Raw genomic sequence first — 16,990 nt, 5'->3', positions numbered from 1 at the left:
GTACCGGTTTAGTCTCGGACTTCATACCGGTTTAGTCTCTGACTTCATACTGGTTTAGTCTCTGACTTAATACCGGTTTAGTCTCTGACTTCATACTGGTTAGTCTCTGACTTCATACTGGTTAGTCTCTGACTTCATACTGGTTTAGTCTCTGACTTCGTACCGGTTTAGTCTCTGACTTCATACCGGTTTAGTCTCTGACTTAATACCGGTTTAGTCTCTGACTTCATACTGGTTAGTCTCTGACTTCATACTGGTTTAGTCTCTGACTTAATACTGGTTTAGTCTCTGACTTCATACTGGTTAGTCTCTGACTTCATACTGGTTTAGTCTCTGACTTCATACTGGTTTAGTCTCTGACTTCATACTGGTTTAGTCTCTGACTTAATACCGGTTTAGTCTCTGACTTCATACTGGTTAGTCTCTGACTTCATACTGGTTTAGTCTCTGACTTCATACCGGTTTAGTCTCTGACTTCATACTGGTTTAGTCTCTGACTTCATGCTGGTTTAGTCTCTGACTTAATACCGGTTTAGTCTCTGACTCAATACCGGTTTAGTCTCTGACTCAATGCCGGTTTAGTCTCTGACTTCGTACCGGTTTAGTCTCGGACTTCATACCGGTTTAGTCTCTGACTTCATACTGGTTTAGTCTCTGACTTAATACCGGTTTAGTCTCTGACTTCATACTGGTTAGTCTCTGACTTCATACTGGTTAGTCTCTGACTTCATACTGGTTTAGTCTCTGACTTCATACTGGTTTAGTCTCTGACTTCGTACCGGTTTAGTCTCTGACTTCATACCGGTTTAGTCTCTGACTTAATACCGGTTTAGTCTCTGACTTCATACTGGTTTAGTCTGACTCAGACGGCCCCCCTCAGGTCATGTCTCTGGACAGGTGGGGGAAGCTAACTTTGAACCCTGGACAGATGGAACCTGCTATCTTCATAATCAAGCTGCAAGGCTTTCCGTTGACGGGAGTCCTCCACTTTGTCCCTCAGGGCTGTCCCACTCTGCAGAGACTGGCTGCCGTCAATGGTCTGGTGGCTTTGGTTGGCTCTGAGACTCACCTTGTTCAGGTGAGACATTCCTCTGAGAAACAGAAACGGCTGTTCTTGCTGGACCTCCTGAATCTTCCTGTTTAGCTCTCTGCGGGAGCGTGTTTGACAACCAGCTCGTCTTCTTGTGTCCCAGCTGACCAGCCAGGTGGACGTCCCTCCCCAGCAGCAGAGCCGGTTGAACGAGGTCGTCAGAGCCGCCACACAGGTATGGGATTATGATTCTGGACCCGCACAGTCACCGTTCTGGATCAGTCTGAGTTCTCCAGAGACACCAGACAGGTTTCTACCGAAACACAGGAGGAGGACGCCTCATTCATCAGGAGAGTAGAAGATCATGCCCTGGCCCCTGTCCACTGCTGCTTATCTGAGACGCTGGATGTCCCCGTGGGTTGTGGCCCTTCTTTGTCTGATGCTGGATGTCCCCGTGGGTTGTGGCTCTTCTTTATCTGACTCTAGATGTCCCCGTGGGTTGTGGCTCTTCTTTACCTGAGACGCTGGATGTCCCCGTGGGTTGTGGCCCTTCTTTGTCTGACGCTGGATGTCCCCGTGGGTTGTGGCCCTTCTTTACCTGAGACGCTGGATGTCCCCGTGGGTTGTGGCCCTTCTTTATCTGACTCTAGATGTCCCCGTGGGTTGTGGCTCTTCTTTATCTGACTCTAGATGTCCCCGTGGGTTGTGGCTCTTCTTTATCTGACTCTAGATGTCCCCGTGGGTTGTGGCTCTTCTTTATCTGACGCTGGATGTCCCCGTGGGTTGTGGCTCTTCTTTATCTGACTCTAGATGTCCCCGTGGGTTGTGGCTCTTCTTTATCTGACGCTGGATGTCCCCGTGGGTTGTGGCCCTTCTTTATCTGACTCTAGATGTCCCCGTGGGTTGTGGCCCTTTATCTGACTCTAGATGTCCCCGTGGGTTGTGGCTCTTCTTTATCTGAAGGTGATGATGATGAATATATTTATTAGATAGAATGTTAGAGTACAAGTACAGTCACACAGTAGCATGTATTACAGTACAAATAACGTCAAACATCCTGTCTAAGAGGAGCATTTCTAAAAAGCCCTTGCGGGCTTGTTTCCGTTGAAAGTCCTTCGTACATAAATCATCCACAAAAAAAACAATACAAATAAAAATAAATCCAATATTAAATTATGCAATTGATGCAACGTAACATTAGAAAGACAAAAATAAAATGTTATTACACCGCCAGTGCAAACTAACAATTAATCTAAAATAAATTACACCACTGATGCGAAATGACAATGAATGACAATAAATAACTTACATAAATTACAATAAATTACTAAAGCAATTAATACGTGCAACATAGGTGGACAAAAAGGAGGGGGGGTTGATCCGGAGAGAGTCGTGATGACTATCTCCGTTTCTGTCCCCCTAAAAGGTGTATTTTTAGGGCCTTTTTGAAGGAGGCCAAAGAGGTGCATGTTTTGAGGGCGGGAGTCAATCCGTTCCACCCTTAGGGGGCAGTATTGTAAAAAGATGATTTACCCATGTTAGTCCTGTAGGAGGGGGTAATCAGGTTGTTGTTTGAGCTCCCTCTAGTGTTGTGGCTGTGGGTGTCACTAAATCTGTGGAGGTGTTTATTCAGGTATGCAGGGATTGAGGGGACTGAGGGCAGAGCTGCATTGACTATTTTAAATGCCAATCCCATTTTGAGTTGTTTAACCCTGTCTTCTACCCTGAGCCATTTTAGGCTAGCAAAATGTCCAGGAAGAAGGTGGGTCATGGGCCCCAGATTGAGGAGTAGCCGAATCAGTTTGTTTTGGGAGGTTTGGAGCCTGGTTTTCAGGGACACTTTGATGTTGGAATACCAGGAGGTGCTAGCATAGTCAAAGAGGGGCTGAACGAGGGCTCCAGCAAGAGTCCGGAGACAAAAGCAGACATTCTGCCCAAAAATCTTGTTCTTTGATTGACTTTTTTGATCACCTTAGTTGCCATACTATCACCAGACAGGTATTTGTCAAGAACACAGCCCAAATAGGTAATCTCTTCTTTGCTGGAGATGACTGTATTATCGACTGTGACCTTGAAATCATTAACATTTATCTCACGCAGAGAGTGTTTAGACCCAAAAAGAATCGATTCGGTTTTACCAAGATGTAGTGACAGTTTGTTATCGGTAAGCCAAGTACGGATTCTGGTGAGCTCAGAGCTGAGAGCTTCCTCAACCTGCACTTTGTCCTCTCCTGAAATCAGGAGTGCTGAGTCATCAGCAAACAGGAACAATTTGCAGTTACAGGCAGCATTCATGTCGTTAATGTATAGGAGGAACAGTAACGGTCCTAGAATGCTGCCTTGAGGAACCCCGCAGCTCACCGGGAGGGACGAGGACAAGGTTCCGTTTATGTCTACCATTTGTTCTCGTCCCTCAAGGTACGATTTCATCCAGTTTGTTGATGTGCTATCAAAACCAATCGCCCCTAGTTTATTCAATAGGATTGAATGGTTAACGGTGTCAAAGGCCTTCTGGAGGTCCAGCATGACCATGCCGCAGTATTTGCCCGAGTCTACTTCACGCTTGACGTAGTCGGTCAGATATATGAGGCAGGTGTCAGTGGAGTGGGATGTTCTGAAGCCTGATTGGAATTCAAAGAGCAGGCTATGCTCGGCGAGGTAGCGGTTGATTTGCTCCTGGATTATTCTCTCCATAACCTTTGAGATGGAACAAAGGATGGAAACAGGGCGGTAGTTGCCAGGTTCTAATTTGTTTCCTTTTTTATACAGAGGGATAACCCGCGCCGTCTTGAATTCCTGTGGGACGTGGCACTGATTGATGGATAAATTTATCAGATGGGTTACCACGGGGGCGATAGAGACAGCTGCGTCTCTGAGGAACCGGGTGGGTATGTGGTCGAGGCCTGTGGCCTTGTTAGGTTGAAGGGCAATTAGTTGTTTTAGCGCATCAACAGTATTTACAGGTGTGAAAGAGAAAGTGTCCTTTTTAGCACCTAGCTTCTCATAGTGAGTCTGGATGTGGTCAGAACCATACAGACCTGAATGCGGGGGGAGTTTGCTGACCAACAGGGGGCAACAGTGGTGAAAAAGCTGTTAAAACAATTTGCTACCACCAACCTGTCGGTCTGGAGCGAACCACTTGAGTTAATGCAGATATTACTGGTTTTTGTTTGGAGTCTGTTGCTGCAGCCTAATTGTTTTAGGGCCTCCCACAGTTTTTGGGGGTTGCTTTTGTTTGCCTCAATGTTCTCATTTAAGAAATTCTTTTTGGCATCTTTTATCATTTTGTTAACCTCTGACGCTGGATGTCCCCGTGGGTTGTGGCCCTTCTTTACCTGAGACGCTGGATGTCCCCGTGGGTTGTGGCCCTTCTTTACCTGAGACGCTGGATGTCCCCGTGGGTTGTGGCCCTTCTTTATCTGACTCTCGATGTCCCCGTGGGTTGTGGCTCTTCTTTATCTGACGCTGGATGTCCCCGTGGGTTGTGGCTCTTCTTTATCTGACGCTGGATGTCCCCGTGGGTTGTGGCTCTTCTTTATCTGACTCTAGATGTCCCCGTGGGTTGTGGCTCTTCTTTATCTGACTCTAGATGTCCCCGTGGGTTGTGGCTCTTCTTTATCTGACGCTGGATGTCCCCGTGGGTTGTGGCCCTTCTTTATCTGATTCTAGATGTCCCCGTGGGTTGTGGCCCTTCTTTATCTGACTCTAGATGTCCCCGTGGGTTGTGGCCCTTCTTTACCTGAGACGCTGGATGTCCCCGTGGGTTGTGGCCCTTCTTTACCTGAGACGCTGGATGTCCCCGTGGGTTGTGGCCCTTCTTTACCTGAGATGCTGGATGTCCCCGTGGGTTGTGGCCCTTCTTTATCTGACTCTAGATGTCCCCGTGGGTTGTGGCTCTTCTTTATCTGACTCTAGATGTCCCCGTGGGTTGTGGCTCTTCTTTATCTGACGCTGGATGTCCCCGTGGGTTGTGGCTCTTCTTTATCTGACTCTAGATGTCCCCGTGGGTTGTGGCTCTTCTTTATCTGACGCTAGATGTCCCCGTGGGTTGTGGCTCTTCTTTATCTGACGCTGGATGTCCCCGTGGGTTGTGGCCCTTCTTTATCTGACTCTAGATGTCCCCGTGGGTTGTGGCTCTTCTTTATCTGACGCTGGATGTCCCCGTGGGTTGTGGCTCTTCTTTATCTGACTCTAGATGTCCCCGTGGGTTGTGGCTCTTCTTTATCTGACGCTGGATGTCCCCGTGGGTTGTGGCTCTTCTTTATCTGACTCTAGATGTCCCCGTGGGTTGTGGCTCTTCTTTATCTGACTCTAGATGTCCCCGTGGGTTGTGGCCCTTCTTTATCTGACTCTAGATGTCCCCGTGGGTTGTGGCCCTTCTTTATCTGACTCTAGATGTCCCCGTGGGTTGTGGCCCTTCTTTACCTGAGACGCTGGATGTCCCCGTGGGTTGTGGCCCTTCTTTACCTGAGACGCTGGATGTCCCCGTGGGTTGTGGCCCTTCTTTATCTGACTCTAGATGTCCCCGTGGGTTGTGGCTCTTCTTTATCTGACTCTAGATGTCCCCGTGGGTTGTGGTCCTTCTTTACCTGAGACGCTGGATGTCCCCGTGGGTTGTGGCCCTTCTTTACCTGAGACGCTGGATGTCCCCGTGGGTTGTGGCCCTTCTTTACCTGAGACGCTGGATGTCCCCGTGGGTTGTGGCCCTTCTTTATCTGACTCTAGATGTCCCCGTGGGTTGTGGCCCTTCTTTACCTGAGACGCTGGATGTCCCCGTGGGTTGTGGCCCTTCTTTATCTGATGCTGGATGTCCCCGTGGGTTGTGGCCCTTCTTTACCTGAGACGCTGGATGTCCCCGTGGGTTGTGGCCCTTCTTTACCTGAGACGCTGGATGTCCCCGTGGGTTGTGGCCCTTCTTTACCTGAGGCGCTGGATGTCCCCGTGGGTTGTGGCCCTTCTTTATCTTGTCTCTGTTTCAGATCATCACCTCCTCTGGAGCCATCGGCTTGCAGTCCAACTGCGCTTGCCTGGTGGGCCATCTGCACCTGTCTCATATGTCCAGCAGCCACAGCCACTCAGCAGGTATGTGGACAGCTGCTGTTCCCAGGGGGTCCCGGGGGGGCCCCTCTGCTGCAGGTCTTCTCCTTATCGTGTGTTGACCCTTCTCCTCCTCTCCTCTCAGTTCCTCAGAACTTCAGTTACCTCTCAGACAGAAGCCTCATCAGGTCCGTCGTGGACTTCCTTGTGGAGGCGGGGAGAAAAGGTTCGCCGCTGGTCTCTCGTTCCTCATCAATGGAATAAACGGAATATTCTCGTGTTCCCCCTTCAGGAATAACTTCTCCTGTGGCTGCAGGTCCAGATGCTGTCGATCCAGCGCTGGTGAAGACTGCTCTGACCCCCCTGGCATCAGTTGGGGCCACCTTCCAGTACCCCCCTATCAACTGGAGTGCTGTCCTGTCTCCTGTGATGAGGCTCGGCTTCGGTAGGACCTCCCGCTCCGGTTCCTCCCCACTGCCCAGCACAGGCAGCATCAGGGATCAGGGTGCGTTTTGTCTCCCCAGGGGGGGACGTCCAGCATCAGTGTTTGGTGCTGGCAGCCTGTCAGACGCCGTCATCAAGGAGCGCTGCTCTGTTCCTGGGCTCCTGGCTCTCGGCGCCGCTGGTCCACAGCCTCGGCGTGAGTCCTCTGTTAACCCTTTCCTCCCTTATGCTGGTGACTCACCTCGCTCTGCAGGCAGGGCGGCGAGACGTAGCCTATTCCAGCGATGGAGGCGGCAAATAACGTGACGGTTTTACAACAATCAATACAAAGATATCGATAAAGTTACATCGATCTATAGAAAATGACATGTGGGCAGGTCTCTAGCCTTGCAGAGCGTGAGACCCTCCCTCTGACTGCTGCCCACAAAGCTCCACTAACTCAAGCCCCCTCAGGGTTGCGTCGAACAAAGGCGGAGTCTACCCGAGTAGGTTCAGGATGGGTTGAACGAAGGCGGAGTCTACCCGAGTAGGTTCAGGATGAGTCGAACGAAGGCGGAGTCTACCCGAGTAGGTTCAGGATGAGTCGAACGAAGGCGGAGTCTACCCGAGTAGGTTCAGGTTGAGTCGAGCGAAGGCGGAGTCTACCCGAGTAGGTTCAGGTTGAGTCGAACGAAGGCGGAGTCTACCCGAGTAGGTTCAGGTTGAGTCGAACGAAGGCGGAGTCTACCCGAGTAGGTTCAGGTTGAGTCGAACGAAGGCGGAGTCTACCCGAGTAGGTTCAGGATGAGTCGAACGAAGGCGGAGTCTACCCGAGTAGGTTCAGGTTGAGTCGAACGAAGGCGGAGTCTACCCGAGTAGGTTCAGGTTGAGTCGAACGAAGGCGGAGTCTACCCGAGTAGGTTCAGGATGAGTCGAACGAAGGCGGAGTCTAAACGAGTAGGTTCAGGTTGAGTCGAACGAAGGCGGAGTCTGCCCGAGTAGGTTCAGGTTGAGTCGAACAAAGGCGGAGTCTACCCGAGTAGGTTCAGGTTGAGTCGAACGAAGGCGGAGTCTACCCGGGTAGGTTCAGGATGAGTCGAACGAAGGCGGAGTCTACCCGAGTAGGTTCAGGTTTAGGTTCTTGCTTTTCGGAGATATCAGCCATTCCGGACAATGAGACGCTGCGAAACATTTATTCCGCCACCGCCACTGGGAGTCGGATGGAATCCCAAAAGACTCCCCTTCTCCTTGAGTAGGAGTGAACCTGTCTGACATTGAGGGACAGAACCGACCCACCCCGGTGCCTAGTCCATCCTTGTGGTCCTCTGTTCCAGCTCCAGACCTGGGTCCACCTGTATGAGAGCCTGGGCCTGTGGATGAAGCATGTCGCTGAGGACAAGCTCCAGGTCTTCGTGGAGAATCTGGGCTTGCAGCAGTTCCAGGAGGACCTTCGACCCCAACGGTTGCATGTGTGCCAGTCTGTGCTGCAGGGTCTCGCTGAGGCCATGGCCCTCCCAAACCCCCCCAACAGCTGCTGGACCATCCTTTGTTCGACCACTGAGAAGATCGTCAGCTGTCTGCCCAACCGAATCCAGGTAACGGCTGAGAGGACGTTCAGAGCCCCCGCCATGGCTTTTACCATTTTACCTTTGCTGTCTCTCACATTGGGGGGGGGGGGGGGGGGGTTCAGCATGACTGTTGAACAACCTGCCCAGGTAGAACGAGAAGTTGGACGACATTCAGTGTTTTCATCGGAGTCAGTGACATCATGCAACAACAATGTTGCACCCCAGGCGGTCACCCCCCCACGATGTCTCGGCCCAGGCGGTCGAGAAATCTCGAAGCTACTGGAAGCTACTCGCGCCTCAAAGCAAAATATTACTCGTGTCTCGGAACGCTTGCATGTCAAAGTGCTTGAATGTCGAGGTTTTACCGTGTCTTGTCGTATGTCGAGGTTTTGCCGTGTCTTGTCGTATGTCGAGGTTTTACCGTGTCTTGTCGTATGTCGAGGTTTTACCGTGTCTTGTCGTATGTCGAGGTTTTACCGTGTCTTGTCGTATGTCGAGGTTTTACCGTGTCTTGTCGTATGTCGAGGTTTTGCCGTGTCTTGTCGTATGTCGAGGTTTTGCCGTGTCTTGTCGTATGTCGAGGTTTTGCCGTGTCTTGTCGTATGTCGAGGTTTTGCCGTGTCTTGTCGTATGTCGAGGTTTTGCCGTGTCTTGTCGTATGTCGAGGTTTTGCCGTGTCTTGTCGTATGTCGAGGTTTTACCGTGTCTTGTCGTATGTCGAGGTTTTACCGTGTCTTGTCGTATGTCGAGGTTTTGCCGTGTCTTGTCGTATGTCGAGGTTTTACCGTGTCTTGTCGTATGTCGAGGTTTTACCGTGTCTTGTCGTATGTCGAGGTTTTACCGTGTCTTGTCGTATGTCGAGGTTTTACCGTGTCTTGTCGTATGTCGAGGTTTTGCCGTGACTTGTCGTATGTCGAGGTTTTACCGTGTCTTGTCGTATGTCGAGGTTTTGCCGTGTCTTGTCGTATGTCGAGGTTTTGCCGTGTCTTGTCGTATGTCGAGGTTTTACCGTGTCTTGTCGTATGTCGAGGTTTTACCGTGTCTTGTCGTATGTCGAGGTTTTGCCGTGTCTTGTCGTATGTCGAGGTTTTGCCGTGTCTTGTCGTATGTCGAGGTTTTGCCGTGTCTTGTCGTATGTCGAGGTTTTGCCGTGTCTTGTCGTATGTCGAGGTTTTGCCGTGTCTTGTCGTATGTCGAGGTTTTACCGTGTCTTGTCGTATGTCGAGGTTTTACCGTGTCTTGTTCTGCTGCTGCTCTCATTTTAGGACAATGAAGTGGATCTATATGTGGGCGTGGCCAAGTGTCTGTCTGAGATGCCTGACACAGAGATTGACCGAATCGCTAAAGTCTCAGTGGTAGGTGTGTGTGTGTCTGTGTGAGTGTGTGCGTGAGTGTGTGTGTGTGTGTGTGTGTGTGTTTGATGATTTGTACATCGGTGCATATTGTTCCTAGTTTTATTTTACACAGCGTCCCAACATATTTGGACACATGGTTTGAAGTCATTGAGGAAATGCCTAAAAAAAAAAATCCCGTACGTGAAGTTTATATTTGAAGTAGTTACGGAGTATCCACCTGGTGGCCACGTTGCCATGGCAACTCCTGTACGACATTCAGCAGCAGTGCAGCTGATATGAGTATAGCGTCTCTCACACCCATGTACCGGGCTAACGGTTAGCCATAGCTCTGATTCTACGACGGGGGACAGAGTTCAGATCGTACACTTGGCTGATTTAAAAAGAAGGAAATCAACCTGTTCATTTGTCAAATCAACATCTGCCCTTTGCCCTTTGCCCTCTAGGCTCAGATAGAGAAGAGCTGCTTCATCCTTGCTTACTTGACCTCCCAAGGCAGAGTTCCTCTCCTCGGTCTCAATGACGTCATCTCCGGGGTTCTTGGCGGTTGGCTCAGCAGCAGCGTGGGCTGGCTCTTCCTGCAAGCCTTCTACCAGTGCCGGCTGGCGAGCAGCTCCAACACCGGTCAGGCCCGAAAAGTGTTGCCACCACAAAGACACAGAAAAGAATCTGCATTGATGAAAGTCCACGACATCAAACAAGTGCCTCGTGTCCCAGGTGTCTCCAAACGAATGGAGTGGCTCCTGGAGCTGATGGGACACGCCCGGAATGTTGCCTACGGTGCCGCCTCCGTCTCATGTGGAGACTCCAAGCTGGTATGTTTCTCACCACGCTGCACGGCTCTGTTCTCTGAGCCTCAGTGGCACTCAGCGCCGGTCTGGTACAGGAGAAGAGTACTTCTGCTGGATTTAACCCGGGCCCACATTTTAGAAATGATTCCTGCTGAAAACGTTTGGGTTTGGTTTAGTCAACCTTTCTGTTGAGTGCAATAATGCCGTGAGGGCAGGGGCAGGGGCAGGGGGCAGATGCAGGGGGCAGGGGCAGGGGCAGGCCAGGGGCAGAGGCAGGGGGCAGATGCAGGGGGCAGAGGCAGGCCAGAGGCAGGGGCAGAGGCAGGGGGCAGATGCAGGGCAGAGGCAGGGGCAGAGGCAGGCCAGGGCCAGAGGCAGGGGGCAGAGGCAGGGGGCAGGGGCAGAGGCAGGGCGCATATTTGTGTGTGTTTGCGTGTAAGGCGAGTGTATTTTGTCGTTTGTCTGCACTGCTGTATTTTTGTTGTTCTGATTGAGGCCCCTCTTGAAGACGAGATCAATAAATAAAAATGTTGTGTTTAAGCTCATCGGGATTTTCTCTGTTTTGCTTCAGGCCACAGACTTCCTGTTTCAGATCTTTTCTGCCGCTGTAGTTTCCTGGGGTGACCACTTCATGCCGCTGGTACTTGGCATCAGGGCCCGGTGGTTCCCCTGGCAACCCGGCTCCAAGCCTGAAGTGTTCCAACACCGTCTGTATGGAGGGGAGTGGTGCTCCAGCCACGCCCTGCCGCAGTGCCTGCTGGCAATGCCCTCCAGCCTGCCTCTGCTTCTGGACAAAGAGCCCTGGAGCAGCCAGACTCACAAAGTGAGTGTTCGGTCGTGTGAACGTCATCGGCTGTAGAACAGCATCGCCATGACGACGCGTCTTCTTGTGCGTCTCAGTTCATCGACTGGCTTTTCAGCATCACGGAAGCTCCTGACCAGAGTGTGTCTCCTGTGACCGTCAGTACAGCCAAAGGTAAGCAGCAAGCTAATGCTAGCTAATGCTACTGCTACTGCGACTACTACGAGTTACTACGTTCCTAGTGGTGTCGGCGTGTAATCACGTTGTGGAATCCCATTTAATACGGAAATTCCCTACACTAGCTACTGCTACTGCTAGCTACTGCTACTGCTACTACTACTACTGCTACTGCTAGCTACGACTACTGCTCGCTACTACTACCGCTACTGCTGCTGCTAGCTACTACTACTGCTACTGCTAGCTACTGCTACTGCTACTGCTAGCTACTACTACTACTACTGCTCGCTACTGCTACTGCTAGCTACTACTACTGCTTGCTACTACTACTGCCAGCTACTGCTACTGCTAGCTACTACTACTACTGCTACTGCTAGCTCAGGGGTGGGCAAACCTTTTGACTCACGGGCCACAATAGGTTCTAAAATTGGACAGAGGGGCCGGACCAAGCACAGATGGATGGAGTGTTTGTGTGAGCTAATATAAATGACACATGAAAGCTATTACATTAAAGGATTTGGCCTTTTACAGGTAGCATTACAGGGAAAAGGTCAAATGAATGACGTTTAATTATAATGCAATTTTATGTAATGATATAATTTGGACAAGTTTGGCGGGCCGGATTAAAAAGACCAACGGGCCGCATATGGCCCCCGGGCCTGGGTTTGCCCATGCCTGTGCTAGCTACTGCTACTACTACTGCTCGCTACTGCTACTGCTAGCTACTACTACTGCTACTGCTAGCTACTACTGCTAGCTACTGCTTGCTACTACTACTGCTAGCTACTGCTACTGCTAGCTACTGCTACGAGTTACTACAACTACTACTACTAGCCAAAGGTAAGCAGCAAGCTGATGCTAGCTACTGCTACTACTACTGCTACTACTACTGCTACTGCTACTACTACTACTGCTACTGCTGACTGCTGCTAGTATTACTGCTACTGCTGACAGCTGCTAGTACTGCTGACAGCTGCTAGTACTGCTACTGCTGCTACTACTACTACTAGTACTGCTACTACTACTGCTAGTACTGCTAGTGCTACTACTACTACTAGTACTGCTACTACTACTGGTAGTACTACTACTGCTAGTACTGCTAGTGCTACTACTACTACTAGTACTGCTACTACTACTGGTAGTACTACTACTACTACTACTGCTAGTACTGCTACTAGTACTGCTACTGCTGCTACTATTACTGCTACTGCTACTACTACTACTACTGCTACTACTACTACTAGTACTGCTACTACTACTGGTAGTACTACTACTACTACTACTACTACTGCTAGTACTGCTACTAGTACTGCTACTGCTGCTACTATTACTACTACTGCTACTGCTACTACTACTACTACTACTAGTACTGCTACTACTACTGGTACTACTGCTAGTACTACTACTAGTACTGCTACTACTACTGCTAGTACTGCTACTGCTACTACTACTACTAGTACTGCTACTACTACTGGTAGTACTACTACTACTACTACTACTGCTAGTACTACTACTAGTACTGCTACTACTACTGGTAGTACTACTACTACTACTACTACTGCTAGTACTACTACTAGTACTGCTACTACTACCGGTAGTACTGCTACTGCTGCTTCTATTACTACTACTGCTACTGCTACTACTACTACTACTACTAGTACTGCTACTACTACTGGTACTACTACTAGTACTGCTACTACTACTGGTAGTACTAGTACTGCTACTGCTACTGCTAGTACTACTACTAGTACTGCTACTACTACTGCTAGTACTACTACTAGTACTGCTACTACTACTGGTAGTACTGCTACTGCTGCTCTAACTGAGCCGATCTGACCAGAAGCTCCACATGTTGTTGTTCTGATGTCATCCTGATCAGAGACACACAAACGGGGATTTGATCTTTGACCTCTCTGGCTTTCAGCTGCCCTGCTGGCCCTGAAGGCCTCCACGGAGTTCAAGAAGAAGTCTGTTTGGACCAGAGCCTGTGGCTGGTAGCCCGGAGGACCCGCCTGGTGTTACCATGGTTACAGAGGCAGCGCTGATACCTTGTCTATAATCACATAGGATCAAAACAATATGAGCCCAATAAAGTTCATCAAATACGTTTCCTGGTTCCTTCGGTTGACCCTCCAGCAGAGAAGTTGATCAGAATCAGCAAAGCCACTCCTCCTGGAGGCGGAGCCAACCTTCAGTCTTCTGTTTCGGTGACGTTGTCTCTCCTGCGGCAGATGCCAGACGGTCTGGAGTCAGAAAACGATGCGAGCGTTCCAGCGGGTCCTGCAGAAACCGGGCCATGCTTGGAGAGAGTTTACCAGAAAACTCAATCAAACGGAGTAGAGCCACATTTAGAAAGGTCCACGAAGGGGGGGCGTTGGAGCGGGTTTCAGTGGGTGCCCTTTCTCAGGATATCAACAACGCTGTGATGCTGTTAGAAGCTGTGACCACAAGGCGGCGCTGAACTGCCAAACTCCTGGCGTGGTGTCGATTGTTCACAAAACACGAAACGAACGTGGTGTCAGAAGTAAAAAGGTAAGCCGGCAAAACGGCGTCACCACGGTAACCTGCTTGAAAACGAGGCGGTTTCGGGAAAGGTTCGGCCTGACTCGCCTCAATTCTGTTTGCATTGAGGAATAAAGGTAGACGGCGGTAAACGCAGGTAAATGCAGGTAAACGGAGGTAAATGCAGGTAAACGCAGGTAAACGGAGGTAAATGCAGGTAAACGCAGGTAAATGCAGGTAAACGGATGTAAATGCAGGTAAATGCAGGTAAACGGAGGTAGATGCAGGTAAACGGAGGTAAACGCAGGTAAATGCAGGTAAACGGAGGTAGATGCAGGTAAACGGAGGTAAATGCAGGTAAATGCAGGTAAACGCAGGTAAATGCAGGTAAACGCAGGTAAATGCAGGTAAACGGAGGTAAACGGATGTAAATGCAGGTAAACGGAGGTAAATGCAGGTAAATGCAGGTAAACGGATGTAAATGCAGGTAAATGGAGGTAAATGCAGGTAAATGCAGGTAAACGGATGTAAATGGAGGTAAATGCAGATAAATGCAGGTAAATGCAGGTAAATGCAGATAAATGCAGGTAAACGGAGGTAAACGGATGTAAATGCAGGTAAACGGATGTAAATGCAGGTAAACGGAGGTAAATGCAGGTAAACGAAGGTAAATGCAGGTAAATGCAGATAAATGCAGGTAAATGCAGGTAAACGGAGGTAAACGGAGGTAAATGCAGGTAAATGCAGGTAAACGGAGGTAAATGCAGGTAAATGCAGATAAATGCAGGTAAACGGAGGTAAATGCAGGTAAACGGAGGTAAATGCAGGTAAACGGAGGTAAATGCAGGTAAACGCAGGTAAACGGAGGTAAATGCAGGTAAACGCAGGTAAACGGAGGTAAATGCAGGTAAATGGAGGTAAATGCAGGTAAACGGAGGTAAATGCAGGTAAATGGAGGTAAATGCAGGTAAACGCAGGTAAATGCAGGTAAACGGAGGTAAATGCAGGTAAATGCAGGTAAATGCAGATAAATGCAGGTAAACGGAGGTAAATGCAGGTAAACGGAGGTAAATGCAGGTAAACGCAGGTAAACGGAGGTAAATGCAGGTAAATGGAGGTAAATGCAGGTAAACGCAGGTAAACGGAGGTAAATGCAGGTAAACGGAGGTAAATGCAGGTAAATGGAGGTAAATGCAGGTAAACGCAGGTAAATGCAGGTAAACGGAGGTAAATGCAGGTAAATGCAGGTAAATGCAGATAAATGCAGGTAAACGGAGGTAAATGCAGGTAAACGCAGGTAAACGGATGTAAATGCAGGTAAACGGAGGTAAATGCAGGTAAACGGAGGTAAATGCAGGTAAATGCAGGTAAACGGAGGTAAATGCAGGTAAATGCAGGTAAACGCAGGTAAATGCAGGTAAACGGAGGTAAATGCAGGTAAATGCAGGTAAACGCAGGTAAACGGAGGTAAATGCAGGTAAACGGAGGTAAATGCAGGTAAACGCAGGTAAATGCAGGTAAACGCAGGTAAACGGAGGTAAATGCAGGTAAACGGAGGTAAATGCAGGTAAATGCAGGTAAACGGAGGTAAATGCAGGTAAACGCAGGTAAATGCAGGTAAACGCAGGTAAACGGAGGTAAATGCAGGTAAACGGAGGTAAATGCAGGTAAACGCAGGTAAACGGAGGTAAATGCAGGTAAATGCAGGTAAACGGAGGTAAATGCAGGTAAACGGAGGTAAATGCAGGTAAACGGAGGTAAATGCAGGTAAACGCAGGTAAATGCAGGTAAACGGAGGTAAATGCAGGTAGACGGAGGTAGACGGAGGTAAATGCAGGTAAACGCACGTAAACGGAGGTAAATGCAGGTAAATGCAGGTAAACGGATGTAAATGCAGGTAAACGGAGGTAAATGCAGGTAAACGGAGGTAAATGCAGGTAAACGGAGGTAAATGCAGGTAAACGGATGTAAATGCAGGTAAACGGAGGTAAATGCAGGTAAACGGAGGTAAATGCAGGTAAACGGATGTAAATGCAGGTAAACGGAGGTAAATGCAGGTAGACGGAGGTCCTGCCTGAATGCAGCAGTGAGAATGTTACGTATTATTATTATTATTATGTTACCAGCGTCCACATGGACCGGACGCAGCGCTGGCCTTCGTGCGTTCAACGCTCCCTCCGGCCGGCGCCGCTTCCCAGGCTCGCCTTTGGGATTAGCTGCTCCGGAGGAGCTTCAGGGGCGGTGGAACATTTCTTACATTAGCACGTCACAGCTCTGTTTGGTGGTACCTGGACCCGGATCCAGAAACCGCTTTGCTCGGATAGTCCAGCACTTTGGAAAACCTTGATTGTGATTCTAATGCGGTAATAACGGCGTCTGATAACCGATATTAGAATATATAAACTGTAGATGACTCCTTTTAGGCTGAATTAATACAACGGCTAATATGTAAACACTGCTGTGAACTTTCTGTTTGTGAGTTTTTACTTATTTATTTTGTTGTTTTAGTAATTGGGAAAGAAAAGGGGAAATGGTTGAGATCTCTTTTTTTCACTTCTTTATTTTTGCAGGGCGATTTGAAAGATTTTTATTTTAAGTAGAATAATTGATTAGTATGAATTTTTGTACTCCACGTTTTATGCCTTGTGGAAGGAAAAATGGCAATAAAAAAGTAAAGATCATTGAATATTGGCTGTATTCAAGCATTGTCCGGCTCTAATGTCCGCTCCGACGGGGTTTGTTCTCACGTTTCTACCTTCAGCTTCGACTCGCCGCTGCGCGCTGTTGTGGTACCAAATATGCACGAGGTTGGGCGCCTAATTATGACGTTGCGCAATATGATTGGTAGATCAACATCCTGCCAATCATGACGTGTTGCGTGATGGTGGCGGATCACACTGATTGGCTGGATCGTTACATCCGAACAGACGTGGTGTGAACGCGAGTTCTGGATGTTTCTCTTTTCGTGTGAACCTTGGGGGGGGGGGGGCGCCTCTTAATAGAGCGCCCCCTATGACGTTCTCCTCGCCTTGTCCATCATCCATCATTTTTCCAAGCGTCCGGCAAAATGTCGCCAAAACATTTAGCGTCTTCCCCGAGGCTTCCTGCGGGTCGTTAAAATTACGAGGGAAGCCTGAAGGCAGCATCAGCCTCACTGACCGCGATTACGGCCCTACTATGGCGACGCCATGATCCGCCCCTTTCTGCCTTTGATTCGCTTACAGCGACATTCTCACCCGAACCTTTGAGGCCTAACCAATCAAATTCCTACAAAGCAAACTTTGCATAAATAAGTGTGGGGGGGGTCC

General features: G+C 49.2%; 1 protein-coding gene across 1 annotated transcript; it reads left to right on the top strand.

Moving 5' to 3' along the window:
• Positions 1 to 1,000: 1,000 nt before the first annotated feature.
• Positions 1,001 to 13,301, top strand: LOC137917075 (focadhesin-like; the record flags this gene model as incomplete). Its single annotated transcript, XM_068759958.1, has 13 exons — positions 1,001 to 1,078; positions 1,194 to 1,265; positions 6,010 to 6,112; positions 6,213 to 6,293; positions 6,384 to 6,512; positions 6,592 to 6,707; positions 7,825 to 8,085; positions 9,324 to 9,413; positions 9,857 to 10,034; positions 10,128 to 10,225; positions 10,773 to 11,024; positions 11,102 to 11,177; positions 13,105 to 13,301. Coding segments are annotated over 13 exons (1,608 nt in total), but the record flags the coding sequence as incomplete, so codon positions are not given.
• Between the last annotated feature and the right edge of the window lie 3,689 nt (positions 13,302 to 16,990).

This window comes from Brachionichthys hirsutus, unplaced genomic scaffold, assembly GCF_040956055.1.
Source record: "Brachionichthys hirsutus isolate HB-005 unplaced genomic scaffold, CSIRO-AGI_Bhir_v1 contig_1367, whole genome shotgun sequence".
Classification (NCBI taxonomy): domain Eukaryota; kingdom Metazoa; phylum Chordata; class Actinopteri; order Lophiiformes; family Brachionichthyidae; genus Brachionichthys; species Brachionichthys hirsutus.
Note: the sequence above shows the minus strand (reverse complement) of the source record. Positions and strands in the feature narration are given on the sequence as shown.